Source organism: Mauremys mutica, chromosome 1 (genome assembly GCF_020497125.1).
Source record: "Mauremys mutica isolate MM-2020 ecotype Southern chromosome 1, ASM2049712v1, whole genome shotgun sequence".
In the NCBI taxonomy this organism is placed as follows: Eukaryota; Metazoa; Chordata; order Testudines; family Geoemydidae; genus Mauremys; species Mauremys mutica.
Genome location: NC_059072.1, coordinates 349,329,044 through 349,346,192, shown reverse-complemented (window position 1 = coordinate 349,346,192; position 17,149 = coordinate 349,329,044). Strand labels below are relative to the sequence as shown.

General features: G+C 50.7%; 1 protein-coding gene across 2 annotated transcripts in view; it reads left to right on the top strand.

The window, feature by feature from the left end:
* Positions 1-17,149, top strand: part of CAPN5 (calpain 5) — a 132,544-nt gene that overhangs the window by 40,171 nt on the left and 75,224 nt on the right. For both annotated transcript variants that reach the window (XM_045021273.1, XM_045021267.1), the window contains exon 2: positions 4,909-5,085. In XM_045021273.1, the coding sequence (XP_044877208.1) occupies positions 4,924-5,085 (162 nt within the window). In that variant the 5' untranslated portion in view covers positions 4,909-4,923. The remainder of the gene's footprint in view (positions 1-4,908; positions 5,086-17,149) is intronic.

The following is a 17,149-nucleotide window of genomic DNA, read 5'->3' as shown; positions in this document are numbered from 1 at the left end:
TCCATAGATATTTGTAGAGCTGTAACGCAAGCCCAGATCTGCAGACCCTGGCTCTGAGGCTTTCTGCTGCGGTTCCTGCTTTCTGGGTAGATTGGCTTCAGACCCGAAGCACGAGGTTTAATATCCCTTCCAAAATTTTTGTTGTTGTTTAATTGTAACTCTGAATAGCCTTGCTATCCACAGACACAGCCAGTCCCTTGTTGAATCTCGTTTAGTTCTTGGCTGCAATGAGCCCCTCGGTTTAATCACATGTTGTGAGACAGACTATTTCCTTTTGGTGCCTTTGTATAAGTGGTTTACATTTCCCCCTCTCCTTGGCATTATCAGCATTCAGTTTCATCTGCCTAGCGTTCCCCAGTCCTGCACCTTGGGAAGGTCTCCCTGAAGTTCCTCATAGACTGCTCAGATCCTGGCTAAACTAAATAACTTTCTGTCATCTGCAAATTTTGCTACCTCACTGCTCACCCCACCTTTCCAGATCGTTGATTAATACATTTAAACAACCCAGGACTTAGTATGGAACCTTCAGGCCTGCTGTTTTGTAATGATGGGAATTCACCATTTAATCCTACTCTTGACTGTCTGTCTGCTAGTTTTTGATCCACAACAGTACTTGGTCTCTTATCCATGACTACTTAGCTTTTTTAGCAGCCTCTTGTGCAGGACCTTATGCAGGGTATTTCGGAGCGAAAATCAGTTGTCATCAGGTTCTCCTTTCTATCCACTGCATTGCTGACACGTTTAAAGAATTCAGAGAGATTAGTGAGACACGAATCTCCATTGCTGAAACTATGCTGGTCATACTCTGCCATATCCTAATCTTCCAGGTGTTTCACTATTCTGGTTTTTATGATCATTTCATCCAGTTTGCCAGGCTCAGATACAAGGCTGGCTGGCATGCAATTTCTCGGATCACCCATAGAACCCATTTCAAATCTAAGAACATTTGCTATGCTCCACTCTTCTGGATTATCTGCTGTTCTATGTTCAGAATTATGCTTTGGAGCGAGTCCAGCGGAGGGCAAGGAAAATGATTAGGGGTTTGGGGCACATGACTTACGAGGAGAGGCTGAGGGAACTGGGGTTATTTAGTCTGCAACAGAGAAGAGTGAGGGGGGATTTGATAGCAGCCTTCAACTACCTGAAGGAAGGTTCCAAAGAAGATGGAGCTCGGCTGTTCTCAGTGGTGGCAGATGACAGAACAAGAAGCAATGGTCTTAAATTGCAGTGGGGGAAGTCTAGGTTGGCCACTAGGAAATACTATTTCAGTAGGAGGGTGATGAAGCACTGGAATGGGTTACCTAGGGAGGTGTTGGAATCTCCTTCCTTAGAGGTTTTTAAGGTCAGGCTTGACCAAGCCCTGGCTGGGATGATTTAGTTGGGACTGGTCCTGCTTTGAGCAGGGGGTCGGACTAGATGACCTCCTGAGGTCTCTTCCAACCCTAATCTTCTATGATTCTATGCTTCTCACCAAGGGAATGGAAATCAGTTTGGATACAAAAAGAGTGAAAAGCTGAATATCCTCATGGTTTAGAAATACTGTCTGTTAAAAAAAGAAAAATGGGTCACATTTGATATTAAGGTTTTATTTATAAAGGGTTAATAAATAAGCAGATGTTATACGCTTGCTACAAACATAAGTAGTGGGTGTTGAAGATGGTTAAAAGCCACTTATTGACCTGTTGGATTATGTAACAAGTGATTAACCATTTATTAAAACATCTAATAATCGTTTATTAATCCTTCATATACTATTTGACAATGGATCCTTAATATAAAGTGTGACCAAAGGCTGCAAAAAGTGCGTAGAATTTAATAAAGAAGAAGAATCTTTCTATACAGTTTTCAAACAGACCCATAAAATGCTACGTAGCAGGGATATAAGTCTCTGAGATTCTCTATTAGATGGCTTCAAAAGTCTACAGAATGGATTTCTATTACAGGAACACTTAGAGGCCTCAATGTTAATTCGGGCTCCATTGCGCTAGGCACTGTACAAAGACATTGGGCTTGTCTTCACGTACAGAGCTACAGTGGCTCAGCTCCACTGCTGTAATGCTTTAGTGAAAACACCCAAGAAGGCTTCTGTTGGAATAGTTCATCCACCTCCCTGAGAGGCGGTAGCTGTGCTGGTGGGAGAAGCTCCTCTCTCGTCAACATAGGGTGTTTACATGGGGAGTTAGGTCGGTATAACTGTGTTGCTCAGGGGTTTGAATTTTTCACACCCTTGAGCTATGTGGCTATACCAATGTAAGTATGTAGTGTAGACCTGGCCACAGTAACATACAGTCCCTGCCTTGGAGAACTTAGAATCCAAGGGCAGGCTTTACCAAGGTATTTAGGTACCTAATGCTCATTAATTTGAAATCAGTAGGTGTTAGGTGCCTAAATACCCTGGTGAATCCCACCCAAATAGACAAGGCAGACAAAGGAAGGAGGGGAAATGGAGATGAAGTGACTTGCCCAAGGTCACGTAGCAGGTCAGTGGCAAAGCTGCGAATAGAACACATGTCTCCTGAGCCACCCTGTCTAGTACCCGTGCCCTGTCTGCTAGCCCCTGTCTAGTACCCGTGCCCTGTCTGCTAGCCCCTGTCTAGTACCCGTGCCCTGTCTGCTAGCCCCTGTCTAGTACCCGTGCCCTGTCTGCTAGCCCCTGTCCAGTACCCATGCCCTATCTACGAGCCCACACTGTCTCCCCATCTATAGCCCAGCGAGTGGAAGGCCTGCTTGAGGTTTGTGCCATTGGCAGTGGCAGCCTTCTCCAGTGGGTACAAGGCTTCTTGCTCCACACCAGTCATCAAAGCTGGCTCTGAGCAGAGGAGAAGGCGGCCATGCTGCACCTTGGAATGTCCCAGGCTCCTTCTGGGGACACTGATACCTGCTCAAGCGCCGGCAGTGCACTTCCACACGCACCCCTGCGACTTCAAGGCATGATGTAAGCCCTATATTCTCAGGTCACAGTAAAGAACAGAATCCACAAAGCCTTTTGCTGTTCCTGGCTCCCAGGAGAGTCCACATCACGTGAGATGATTCAGGACCCTTGAGAGTGACTGGGGTGAAGCAGAAGAAAATGACTATTTCAGTAAATGAGCCATAACTGCGGCAGAACCTGGGTAGTGTCCTCCAGTGCAATCAGCATGGATGTTATTTTGGGTTCATTTAGGTGCTGAGTAATGAGCATTTTTGCTGCTAATCAGGTTGATAAATAAGGCGAATTAAAATCTTTGGTTTGCTCTCAGCAGAAGTCTCCTAAATTAAGTGTTTTCATCTCACCCAGGCGAGAGGAGGCAGATTTGCTCAGCAGTCGTCATGAATAATTACCCCGGTTAGGATAGGGGTGGATTAGAAGCCAGGTTTTTTTCTCCATACTAATCCTAATCATTTAACTAAATTAATTGCTTCCAAACAGATGCCCAGATGTGTCCATCGCCTAATCCCCTGGACAAAGAGCTACTCGTCACCAATCCTTATACAGTTTCTTGTTCTAACTTTTCTAGCCATTAATCAGTGATTCCCAATGTCTTTGGGCGACTATGCCTAGTTACCAGAATAATACTTTGGCTCACTTGCTGCCCATCACCAAGACCCCTGCATATTCTACCCTGTGGATCAAGTGGTGCAGAGGCCCTGTGTAAGGACACTCTTACCCTGTGGGAGGCAGGCATGGACGGGGGAGTCTAGAATGCCAATCAAAGGAGCCGGTGTGCAGTGCGTGGGAGCCACCACGCTGGTGGAGAACTAGGGTGGACCGGTTCAGGTGCTGCTGCATCTCATGGGGGTACGTGGGATATGATTTCCATGTCTCCTCTGGGTTGGTAAAATCACGTCTGTGCCCAGGAATCCAGCTGCTTGTTGCGAGAGTGTAATTCATCTAGAAAGACGTGGCTCTGTGCCAGGAGGCCTTTTTAATTAAAAGAGGTTGGGGCATCTGAGAATCTCTGTTAAACCTGGCGTCGCCACTGAAGTCATGGGGTGTGTGTGTGTGTGTGTGTGTCTAAATGTGGATGGCGGGGAGGGTAGAGCATCCTGCGTCATCTCAGGACAGGGTGTGATTTTGCTTGCTAACATCTCTGGGGGCGTGTCCTGTGTCGCAGACCTCTGGGGCCACGCACACCTCCCCGTTGCAAGCGTGTGACTTTTCCTGTGTTCCTGCTGACTTTGAAGGGATGTAGGGGTGAAGCTGGCTGCTGACACAGCTCAGGCATAGCTTGTTACAGTTCATAGTAACAGGGCAATGGGAGCCCGTGCCTTGAACAATGCTGGTGCAGTGCTCCTGCCCTGCTGGGGGTATAGGGCCTGGAAGGAGGAGTAGCTGAACCAGCCTTTTGGGCTGGGTCCTGATGTTCCTTATTGCCTGGCTTAGACGCGTATGTTGCTCACAGGGTGTGGGGGGTGGGGGGCGGGTGAGTGTTTCTGCCTCTCTCCCACTGGGGCATAGATGGGGTGTGCGGGGCCAATGTCCTTCCGCAATGCAAACTTCCCCGCTCATCAAAGCCCTGGTAAAATGTGGTACACACCCGCTCCCTTATTGGGACCTTTCATGGCAGCGTCTTCCCTGTGGTTGGCTTGAAGGGCTGCATGCTTCCGACAGGGACTTGGTTATTTCACTAGGACACCGGAGGCTGCAGGCATAGCACTATTTGGGTTTTTATACTGCACCCGGCACCATGGTATCTGAGCACCTGAGGTGTCACGGAGGTGGGCAAATGGGATCCACTCGTCGTGCTGTTTGGTGGCCTGTTAGATGAGCTTTAACCTAGTGGAAACCTCTGTTTCCCATCATTCAGGTGGCCCATTTCGTCCATGTATCTGAATGTTTTTGCTGGGAGCGGGATGGGTGAGCCTGGTCCTGGGCATGGCTCTGTGTCTCATCCCACCCCATCTCATCCATGTTGCTTTGTCCCCTAGCGGCTGGGGTGAAGGATGTTCTCCTCGGCGAAGCCCTACGGGAACCAGCACTTCTCGGCCCTGAAGAAAGACTGCCAGCGGCAGAAGGTGCTGTTCGAGGACCCGCTCTTCCCCGCCACTGACGACTCCCTCTTCTACAAGTCACGCCTTCAGGGCGTCCAGTGGAAACGTCCGAATGTAAGTGAGGCTCGGATGTCCTCCCTGTGCACATCCTTGTGCTGCTCTCCTGGGGTCACACCTTAAAAAGCGAGTAACTCTGCTCCCCAGCGCGCTATCTGCCATAGGTAACGGGTTACCATAGTATCCGAGTTCCTCGCCAGCTCTAATGTAGCGATCCTCCCAGCAATTCTGGGAAGTAGGGGTGTGCTATTATCCCCATTGCAGAGACGGGGAACTGAGGCACAGAGAGATTGCCCAGGGTCACACAGGAGGTCTGTGGCAGAGCAGGGAACCGAACCTGGGTCTTTTGACTCTCAAGCCGGCCCGCTAATCACTGGATTACCCTTCCTTTACCTTCGCCCTCTGCAAGAGCCTCTGTTCTTGTACGTTGCTGGTGTGCGCTCAGAGCAAGGGAGCTGTTTGAAGGGCAGCATGGCTTGTCGGACATGTGGCACAACAGTGTGTTTAGTGGGTGGAACAGGAGGCTGGGAGTCAGGACTCCTGAGTTCTACAGGCCACATCCCGGATACCGGCAGCTCCCACTGGGACCGGTTCTGCTCCACTGAAGTCAGTGGGAGTTTCAGCATTGTCTTCAATGGCAGTCCCATCTGGCTCATTGAAGCCAATTGGGGTCGCAGATGTTCAGGATGTTTGTCCTTCCTCTGCCACTAGCTCAGCACACGACCGTGGGCTTGTCCCTCGACGGTGACTTGTAACCGTAACTCAACTGTGTTTGTAAAGTGAATATAATAATAGTTCTGAGCTATAGGAGGGCTCGATGTTGTTGCTAATCCTCTCAGGGACTAACCGATGTTTGCAAAGTGCTGCTAAGATGCTAGTGCTTGGGTTTTATTTATTTGGTTTGGGATGATTATCACGCAGTCCTAACCCCTTATTTAATGGCTTGTCAGCTGCAGCAGCCTCTGTCCCAAAGGTCTCCCAGATATTTCTATAGCTCTGGACTTTGTTACCTGCTGGTCCCCTTCAGGAGCTGTTTTTCCTCTCTGCTCCACATGTAGCCCCAGAGATGCCTACACACCACAGAGATGGATGGGTTAGAAATACACAGAGAGACAGGGGGTGGTGCTGGGACGCGAGGTGAACACGGCCAGGGTGCAGAGGGGCCAGCAGCATGGTGCATCCTTGATCACGTGGAAAGGACGGGGCTGTCACCTGTGGTCCTGTGTCTCTGTCTGTCCGTGTCTCCTCAGCACAAGGAAATTGCACCTGGCGACGTTCTCATTGGCTGGGAGGGAGGTCACGCAGGGCGCTGTGATCAGCTGCCAGCAGTTTGATGCACCTGGCATTTGCTCCCCGGGGTGCTCTCCGTGTTCCCAGTGCTGCGTGCAGTGCCTGACTGAGGCATTCGCTTCAGCTTCTGTCGGTGTTTAACCTCTGGGAATCTGGGCCCTGCCTGCTCTAGCAGGCTGCCTAGGGGGGCAATAGGTCATGGAGCCGTGTCCTGACTGATCCGGGGCCTAGCCCTACCCTGCCCCTCAGAGAGTGCTAGGCATGGGGGAGCCACTGGGGACCCAGAGCCCCCTCGTCTGGAGCCATGGGGCAGGGAGCACCTTTCGCAGGGCCATGAGGATGGGATGGGAGCAGTGCGCGAGGAGCTGCTGAGGCCGCCTGAGTGGAGCTGAGCTCTGGGCTCCCACCCAGCACTGCCTCCGGGCCTGTGAGCCAGCCGAGCGGGGGAGCTGGGACTCTTGGCTGGAGGGACTGCGGGGTCACCTTTGCTTGGTGTGGGGGCAGCGTACTGGGTCAGCAGTCCTGGGGGCTGGGAGGAGGAGAGCAGGGAGTAGTGTGGTTGTCCTGCTTTCTCTCCCTCTCTCACTCCCCTGGCTGGGGCTCTGCTGTGTAGCTCATTACCAGCCTGATGAGCTGTTGCTGGGCTCACTTTCTAACCCAGCCTGTAACGCACCTTAGGTCCTCCCAGAGCAACCCCCTGGCTGCAGGGAGACGCCACCAGCGCTGCCTTGGTCGCTGTGCCGGGCGGGGAGGCTACCCGGCAAGATTTCTCAGAGCTGCTCTGAGCAACCATCGCGTCTCTCTCTGCCCCAGCTGGGAGTCTCTAGAAAGCCGGCTCGTCTTTCCAGAGTGACAGTGGAGCCTTTATCCAGGAGGGAGTGGGGGAGGGAATAAAAAGGCTTTGTGTAAAGGGAGGGTGAGGGCTGAATTGATTCTTTGTGTGCCGTGCATGGCAGGAGGAGCAGCATCGCGCCGGGCCACCGCCGAAGCGGTCGTGCTGCCCTGCTGAAAACGGACTGGCTGCACCAGCACGGTTCCTCTATGGCACTGGTCCCCAACCTTTTCCCCTTGCTCCCTCCCTCCCCCATTATCCCTGTCCGTGCCGCACCCCCGGAGCTGGGAATGGGGCCGCGGCTCCGGGCAGAGGGCCGCGGTAAGGGGGCTGAGGCTGGGGGCAGGGCTGGGAGTGGAGCCTTGGGTGCAGCCGGCAGCCGGGGCCAGGAGTGGAACTGGGTGGCGCTCCCTCCTCACCCCCCATGGGGGTTAGCCCAGGCTCCGGCCGTGCCCCCCGAACGCTGCTTTGCACCCCTGTGGGGGGGGGTGCCCCACAGTTTAGGGACCTCTGCTCTATGGGAAGCTCCCATGTAACGTTAAGGATGCGTTGGGGTGTCTTTTCAGTCAGTTTTCATATGGGGACTGGCGGGAGCCCCATTGCTTCCAGCCTACACTATGGGGCTAGTCTGTACCAAGCACTAGAAAAATGTACAATAGGGGACAAACCTGGGCTGGCCCCAAGGAATAGACTGGTTGGGCCAATAGGCCTTTTCTGTGTTTAGCGCGTTTGGATGTGGCCATACTGTGGTGTTGGGCACTACATAAAAACATGGCTGGATGGATAGGCCGGAGCAAGCAACTGGCTGAGTTCCTGGAGAGCTGATGATTTTAATGCTGCTGAGGCTTAATTGAATTGGTATTTATTGTATAATTAATGATCAGGTTCCTATACCCGTAGAGAGGCATCTTCGTTACTCTAAATCTAAATAAATACATAATGGGCTCAAGGGAACACTTGGGCAGGGCCTGGCCAGCTGGCCTAGTGGGTGTCTGCCATAGCCAGGTGTTATGGCTCTGTGACAATGTGGTATCCAGCCCTGCAATACTGACCTGGATAAAACCCAAAGTAAGGGGCTCAGGGTGCCTACAATACTATTCTGCTGTGGCTCTCAGCACAGGAGCATGGAGGTCTCACCCAGGCTTCCATCGCCCAGTTACTCTTGCAGAGGGACCTCAACAACCCTTCCAGGCCCAGCTCTCCCCCACCCCAGAAATGTCTTTGTGCAGTGCATAGCCCCTCTCGCTGTAGCATTCCTAGCACTGTAACAGGTTCACTGCTCCCTTAAATCATAGAATCTCAGGGTTGGAAGGGACCTCAGGAGGTATCTAGTCCAACCCCCTGCTCAAAGCAGGACCAATCCCCAACTAAATCATCCCAGCCAGGGCTTTGTCAAGCCTGCCCTTAAAAACCTCTAAGGAAGGAGATTCCACCACCTCCCTAGGTAACCCATTCCAGTGCTTCACCACCCTACTAGTGAAAAAGTTTTTCCTAATATCCAACCTAAACCTCCCCCACTGCAACTTGAGACCATTACTCCTTGTTCTGTCATCTTCTACCACTGAGAACAGTCTAGATCCATCCTCTTTGGAACCCCCTTTCAGGTAGTTGAAAGCAGCTATCAAATCCCCCCATATTCTTCTCTTCTGCAGGCTAAACAATCTGTTCCCTCAGCCTCTCCTCATAAGTAAAGAGACAGTACACAGCAGCCTGTTAGCTCAACTGGCGTTAACACAGTCTCCTCTTCAGTCACTGCACGGAGTTGGTGTATAGTGCAAGTAAAATGCGTTTATCAGCAAAAGGACCCAGGTTTCAGTGATACCAAGTAGAAGTAATAGGGATAGAAATGGCCACAAAATTCACTACTAAGAGTGAAACGCAACTTACCGAACTAGAGTCCTTTGCTCCACGTTTTCTCACCATAGTCATTCTTCTGGCACCCAATCCCACCGCCCAAAGCACTTCGTTTTTTATGTCTCCTCAAGTGAAGGATAACTTAGGGATTCTCTCCCCTCTCTTCATAGTCCAGTAAGCGTTGAAATGTACTCTGCTGAAATGTAGCCCCAGATAAGGCTCCCTCCGCCTCCTGGGTGTAGGCGCTGTGCCGGCTGGTGTAGACGCTGTGCCGATGCCAAGCTGGCTTCTCTCCCACTTGTGATTTTTACAGTGCAGATGATCTTCCTCCAATCTCCGACACAAACCAGTAGCTCTCTGTCCTTGCCACACCTGGCTTGAGGTGTCAGCCCCTTCCCTGTGTCTGGAAAAAAACATTTATCAACTTCCCCTGACATGCCTAGTTTAAGTCCCATATTTCCAGGCTGTCTGGGTAGGTTAGCTGTACATACACCACACACGGATATCAACGATTGGGGAGTTATTCGTTTTCCAGTGATCTGTTACATGCCACCCTTGGGATAAATACCACGACATCAGTGTGTGCGGTGCACTGCGTTGGTCAGGCCAGCCGGGACTCACTGGGACGTACCAGGGAACTCCGTGCCATCTGGCATTAGGGTGCTCAAAGGGTCACACGCCCTCACCCTTTCCTCAATCTGGGCGAAGAGCACAACGGACACCGATTGGCTTGCTCTGGCGAGCCTGTGGGTTACAGGAGCAGCCCTATCAGGTTCACCACGAACAATCTCCTGCTGGTCTGGGAGAAGGATTGGGCTGTGCTGGAGATGCCCCAGTAGAGCTCTGACTCTGCAGCTCTCTGGCTGGGCCCGCTTTCTGGCAGGGAAGGGCTCAGGTCCTGAGGCCCGGTGCCAGGCCAAAGTGGGTGACTCTTTATAGTTCCATTAGGGGGCTGCTCCCTGTACTGCAGGTTTGAGCAAAGCTATTCCAAAAGCTGACTTGGGTAGTTGGTGCTGCAGGGCTCTTCCCTGCTGGCTTCTTGCTCTTGCAGAGGAACTCTGGGACTCACTTCTCCCCTGACTGGCCCCTAGACTGGGCATCTTCTCGCAACACTGGCAGCTTGTGGTTGCCTTTTATTGTGTTCCTCTTCCCTAATTAGACGTGGTTCCATTCATCACTCTGGCCCACAAATCTGTGTTTAGCTAATGAAATACAGTTCCCGGGAAATCCCCAGGACCCAGAGCTGGCCAGTTCTGTGCACAAAATGAGGCAGGGGTCCTGTGGAAAAACTAGTATATGATCATGCAATTAAAGATTGTATCATGAATAAGGCTACATTTTAGTCATGAGTATTTTTAGTAAAAGTCATGGACAGGTCACGGGCAGTAAACAAAAATTCACGGCCCGTGACCTGTCCATGACTTGTACTATATACTCCTGACTAAATCTTGCGGGCGGGCGTGTGTGTATGTGCGTGTGCTATGGGTGCTTGCGGGGGATGGGGGGAGGGGAGGGTGTGCGGCCCGAGACCCCCCCCACACTGGTGATGGGTGGGGGTGACAGGCTCCCTGCCTGGCTCCACGCCTCCTCGGAAGCAGCAACATTCCCCTCCCTCAGCTCCTAGGCAGGGGCGTGGCCAGGCAGCTCTGTGTGCTGCCTCTGCCTGAAGCGCCGGCTCCACAGCTCCCATTGGCCGGGAACCCCAGCCAATGGGAGCTGCGGGGGCGGTGCCTGCAGGCGGAGGCAGCACGCAGAGCTGCCTGGCTGTGCCTTTGCCTAGGAGCTAAGGGATGTTGGTGCTTCTGGGGAGCCCTATTGAGGTAAGTGCCGCTCAGAGCCTTCACTCCCTCCCACACCCCAACCCCCTGCCTCAGCCCTGAGCCCCCCTCCCATACCCAAACTTATGCTGTTGCTATGGGGGGCGGGGTGGAGGGGGCAGTGGCCTGAGACTGCCCCAGCAGCGGCTGGTGCGGCTGGCCCAGGGGCTGCCCGAGCAGCTCAGGCGGCCCCTGGACCAAACGCACCAGCCACTGCAGAAGTCACAGAGGTCACAGAAAATCACAAAATCCGTGACCTCTGTGACAAACCCGCAGCCTTAATCATAATGCATATGCACAAGAGGCTGAATTATGGTTGCACAGGCAACCTGAATCCTGGCATGTCCTAACTTCTGAGTGCTTGACTTTACAACCTTAACATTCTTGTAACATAATTTTCGTGTTTTCCATCCATGCATCCATCTGTCCAAGGTTGAAATGCAGCTGCGTGTAGGGCGAAACCAGGTGACATTACAAGTGTAACCTGCACTGTTGGAGTCACTGAGATTTTTGCAGACTTGGGCCCCAAGACAGGAAGTGCAACAGCTGGGGGCACTTTGACGCAGGCAAAGAGTAATTGGCCAAACTGCAGGAGGCTGGGATAAGCGCTGCAAGGAGTCAGCAGCTCAGTCTCATCTGGAAGACAGCACCTCCAGCAGTGCTGTGCCTGTATGTGTTTAATGGGGTACTGCTTCAGAAGTGTCTCGGGGTCCTGTTCTGTGCATTGGTGGGTGTCACTGGGAGTTCAGGGTGCTCAACACTTTGCAGGACCACATGTCACCTTGTGTATGATCAATAATGCCGCATCCACATGCTGTGTTGCAGCTCCTGCCGACATCCAGTTACGACACTGGGAGAGGAAGGGGGTCAGAGGACTTCCCATCTCGTTAGCTTGTCTCCTGCAGTGAAGGGTCCATCCAGCACCTGGTGTGATTTGCAGGGGTGGTGAATGCTAGGAAGTTGTGTGGGTTGGAGGAAGAATCCTTCCCCTGTGGCTGTGGAGTGGCTACCAAGTTGCTCTTCCCGTCCCCTGTGTGCTGCTGCTCAGGGGACTTGCAAGAAAGGGAGCACCGGTGTCACACAGGAGGTTTCTCCCACATCCAGGCCTCTTCCCTCTGCACGGCAGAGCCAGACCGGTTCCACTGCAAAGAGGCCGTTCGGGTGGCAGGGGCAGGATTTGTCTCCCAAGAGGTTCGCTTTCCCCATTCTTCACTGCAGGGGAGCTGGGCCCATTCTCCGTGTTTGTCCGTTTTCGGCGTCGACAGAGAAGGCAGCTGTTTGTTTGTTAGCTTTCCTGGAACAGTGTGGGCCCTGGGATGTCACATGGTATGTGGAAAACCCTGTTAAACCTGCACTGGAATGACACAAACAGGGCTGGACAACAGAAACTGACCTTTCCAGAGCTCGCCAATGCTTTCCTACCAGCCCTCATTTCTGCAGGCACAATGTAGCACCTACTAATCCATGCAGATGCCGTTCATTACAGTACTTAGTTATTATCAGTGTTCAGTTCATTGGTCTATAGTTATTTATTTTATTAATGAAATATTTGTATATATTATACATAATGCATATATATATATATATATATATATATATATATATGCCAGTATTTATATATTTATTAGGATTTAGTTATTATTTCTACAGTATTGTGGTATTATATTCTATGCATGGGTATTATGTCTATTATAGTATGTATATATTAGTTATTAGTATTTAGTTTTTAGTGTTTATTTCTATTATGATAGCACCAAGGGACCCCCATGGGGGTCAGGTCCCATTGCTTTAGTAATGTACATTCATATAAGAAGAAGACAATCCCTGTACCGAAGAGCAGACAGTCTAAACACAGATAAAGCAAATAAATAGGGAGCGGACAATGTGAATTAGTCCTGATCACCTTACTGTGGGGCTATCATAAGCCAGTTTTACCCTCCTTTTTTTTTATGGCTGGATGGGAAAGGGGCTCTCCCTTTTTTTCTCAAGTCATGAGAACAGAAGTGGTTGAGAGTCACTGACCAAATAGTAATATCTCTTTTCATCAATAGAATAACCTACATTTCATCCAAATGTCTAACCGTTACTGTTAATATTTGCTGGTGTGTAATTGTACCCATAAAAACAGAGGTCTGCACTGAAAATTTGGCCCTAACTGTTCAGAGAATACTCACTGGTCCTGAAGAAAGGAGAGGGTCGTTATTTGAAGGGGGCGCAGGGGAGGATTTTTTCCTAGCTCTTCTGAAAATATTTCTGCAATAGGCAATCTACCCGAAAGACACTGGTGACTGTTAATGCACACCGCACTGCTAATCCGCTCTGCATTGAAGTATAAGGATGGCTGCAATCTGCTTCATTTCATGCTTGTTACATTCAGCTCTCTGACTTTTGGCAAGCTTATGCCGTTTGCAGTTGGGCAAAGTTTGGCTACCTCTGCTCTTGAGCATCTGTGCCCCATACCTCTGTGGAAATCAGAACAGTAGCTACAGTCCACTCCTGTCCTCTTCATGTGTTTGCAAACCTCCCTTCCCAGGGAGAAAACTCAGAATCCAAGCAGTGACAGTTCTCGCTCTTAGCCTTTGTGGGCCCCATGCTAGGGTGAAAGGTATTTTGTGTGTGTGCGTGTGTGTGTGGGGGGGTGTTTCTACAGGGAGGGGAGTTTGAAATGGGAAATCCCTGGGTGTCTGTCTTGCGAGATCGTCTGATAACAGCATTAGAGCCAGAAGTGGCAGGGAGGAGCTCAAGCCTTCTGACAGAAAGCTGTGCTAATGTCATTGATGATAGCTCAGTCTGAGCATGGACAACTTTGACCTAGTCAGTAAAGCTCTCAGGGCAGTATATACGCTTTAGGGCCTGATCCTAGAACCTTTCCTCACATGAGGAGAAAGTCAATAGCACTAATCGCATGAGTTGGGCGTACTCATGTGAGAGAAGCTTGCAAAAATCAGGCTTTGAATTTCGTAATCTTGCCTGCAAACTACATGGAGACAGAGCTGGAAAGTGGTTGGATCTGGCTGGCTGAGAATTCCCCCTGAGGGTCCAGGTGCATCAGGGGTGGGGAGGAGGGGTTTAAACGGACTGCACTTTGGCTGTGCTCAGCTGGCAGATGATCCAGAGGGACCACTGCCAAATGGTGTAAATCAGAGCAGCTCCAAGGCAGCCCTGCTGTGCGGAGCAGAAATTCAGCAAAGGGAATCTGGCCCCAAATCCTTCCTTTGCTGCCACTTTAATCCACGAGACTCTTTCGTACGTGGAAACAAAGATCAGCCTCATTTGCAGCTTCCATTCGCTTGTTTGTAAACAGAAGGCAAATCTTCTAAAGGTCAGGAAGCCTCCACAAGTGATTTCATGGGTTTTTTCATAAAGCCCCAGTGGGTTTCCTTCCTGTCAGTCACCCCAGCCAAGCTTGGGATTTAGTGGGGAGAATAGCTACTTTCTGCTGCAAAAGATGAAATTCTTAATTACAGGCCCAGATTCTGTCTTAATTCTTACAACAGTGTGTGTGTGTGTGTGTGTGTGTGTGTAAACTTCATAAAGTGGGGCCTAGTCTTGCTCCTACTGAAATTGTTAATAACAATACCTGGCTCTTATACAGTGTTTTTAATCAGATCTCAAAGTATTCTACCAAGGAGGCCAGTATCGCCACCCCTATTTTACCGATGGGGAAACTGAGGCACAGAATTACCCAGCAGGCCAGTGGCAGAGCTGGGACTAGAACCTGGATCTCCTGAGTCCCAACCAATGCTCTGTCCACTAGGGCAGTGTTTCTCAAACTAGCGTACTGGTGACCCCTTTCACATAGCAAGCCTCTGAGTGCAACTCTCCCCACCCCCCTTATAAATTAAAAACACTTGTTTATATATTTAACACCATTATAAATGCTGGAGGCAAAGTGGGGTTTGGGGTGGAGGCTGACAGCTTGTGACCCCCTGAGCGGTCCTGACCCCCAGATTGAGAACCCCTGCACTAGAGTGAGACAATAACTTTGATTGGACCAACTTCTGTTGATGAGAGAGACAACACAGAGCTCTTCTTCAGGTCTGGGAAAGGTACCCGGAGTGTCATAACCACATGCAAAACCAAACAGATGGAACATGTGGTAACTACTTATGCTAAACTATATGACCAGTCAAGGTGAAGTGGCCTGTTTACACCCCTGTAGTCAAAGGACAAAAAGGGGGGTTAGTGGGTTACAGGTTGTTGCAATAAGCCATAAATCCCACGTCTGTATTACGACCATGATTTTTAGTGTCCAGCAAAGTTATAAATTTAAGATTCTCTCTCTTACCCACAGAAGTTGGTCCAGTCAAAGATATTCTCTTCCCCTCCTTGTGTGTGTAACATTCAAGGACCGACTCGGCTACAACACTTCAAAATGTCTGTACACATGTAAACATTATATGCTGGCTATTGGTTGTCTCCCTTGCCTACACCCTTGATGTTGCTCATTGTTTGATTGTACGCAATTTGGGCGGGCCCTGTAGGTGAAATCGTGGCCCCACTGAAGGTCAATGAGAGCTTTGCCAGTGGCTTCAGGAGGGATCAGATTTCACCCCATGTGTTTGCACAGCACAAGAGGTCCCCGGTGTGGACTGGGATCTGTGCGCTACCATCATATGGCTATTCAGTGTTCTTCTTCCAAGTGCCCCCTGGAGCTGTTCCAGTGCATGAAATGGAGAGCTTCTCCTCTCATCCCTCCCACTGCGGTCTCCAGCCTCAGATCTGCAGGGGAAATGTTTACAGCGGCGTCTTCGCTATAGAGCGAGCCGCCTCTTCATTGCTCAGGCAGCTGGATTCTCTGAGCTGTGCTGATGGAATCCGGCAAAGAGGCTTGAGTTTCTCCTTGGCTTTTTCTCCAAGGTTGTTGGGTTTTTTTTGCTATTAAGCTTTCGCGAAAATGATCCAAGCCCTCCCCCCGGCCCCGCTCTTGAACATGATCTCTGAGCCTGAGGCTACTCTGCTGCCATTCAGGGAACTCTCCAAGCTGCCCTCCCTACTGATTGAGGTATTTGCAGGCGGCTAAGGGGAGGAGCCAGAGAATGTTTCTAGAAAAGCCCCTGCCTTGTGGGGAGCTGCAGAGGGAGGCATCTTTCACCTCATGCTTTCAGTAACCAGCTTTCCCTTACACCCAATGATCTGTTAATTCAGAGCATTGGGAGTCAGAGCAGCGCAGATTCAGGGCTTGCTTGCTCTCTGCCGTGGTCTCCGGTTAGAGTCAGTCATGAAGGCAGAATCAGGTACCCGTGTGGCTGAGATTCTTGGAGGGAGGAATTGTGTGCGCACGTGTAAATAAAACAAATTACACCTAGAGCACAGCCAGACTGCACGTCCCTGACTTCTCCCCCGGGAAGCCAACCTGCAGGGCCCCAGACATCTGCTACCACTCAGCAGAGGCTGTCAGAAGTCAACAGCATGAATAGAAACTGACCGTGGAACTTCGGCTCTGTCTACACTACAGACCTTACGTACCTCGGTAAGGTCTTCCATGTAGCCACTCTTTGCCAGCAGGTGAGAGCTCTCCTGCCGGCATAATTAAACACCCCCAACGAGCGGGGTTTTTTCCCACCCCTGACCGACCAAAGCTTTACTGACAAAAGTGGTCGTGTAGACAAAGCCTTAGTTACCTTGAATCTTGAGGCTAGAAACATTCTAGCAAATGTGGTAGGTGCCACTGGGCTCTAGCAGTGCACGCAGCTGTTCTCCCAGCCTAATCGTCACTGGAAACATTCACTGCTATCCTGAGCCCCTGCTAGCGATCACGCTTTGATCCATATCTCCCTTCTCGGAAACAGTAACACAGGGCGAGCCATGCGGCTGTGTGGACCAGAACGCACCTTGGCTCCCTGCTGAGGCAGCGCAGTCCGCTGGAAACATGCTGCGGAAAGGTTCTGAAGTGCGTTTAGTTTCATTTATAAAATAGTCTTTGGGCTTGGCTACACTTACGGTTTGCAGCGCTGGTCATCCAGCTGTGTAGGAGCAGCACTGGTGTGTGGCCACACTCACAGCTACCAGCGCTGGTGTGTGGCCACATTTACAGCATTTCCAGCGCTGTTGGGAGTGATGCATTATGGGCAGCTATCCCAGCGTTCAAGTGGCCGTAACGTGCTTTTCAAAAGAGGGGGGTGGAGTGGGGTCTAGTGTGACAGGGAGCGGGGGGAAAGAGAGAGGGGATTTTTGGAGCCAACACTGTGTGTTTAGCTTCCTGCATTGAAAAATCAGAACATGTTTCTGACCCCTTAGTCTTAACTCTTAATTGCAAAGAGCCTGCAGCCAACACGACTCCCCACTGTTTCACCCCCTCCCTGCTTGCCTCTCATTTGATTGTTTA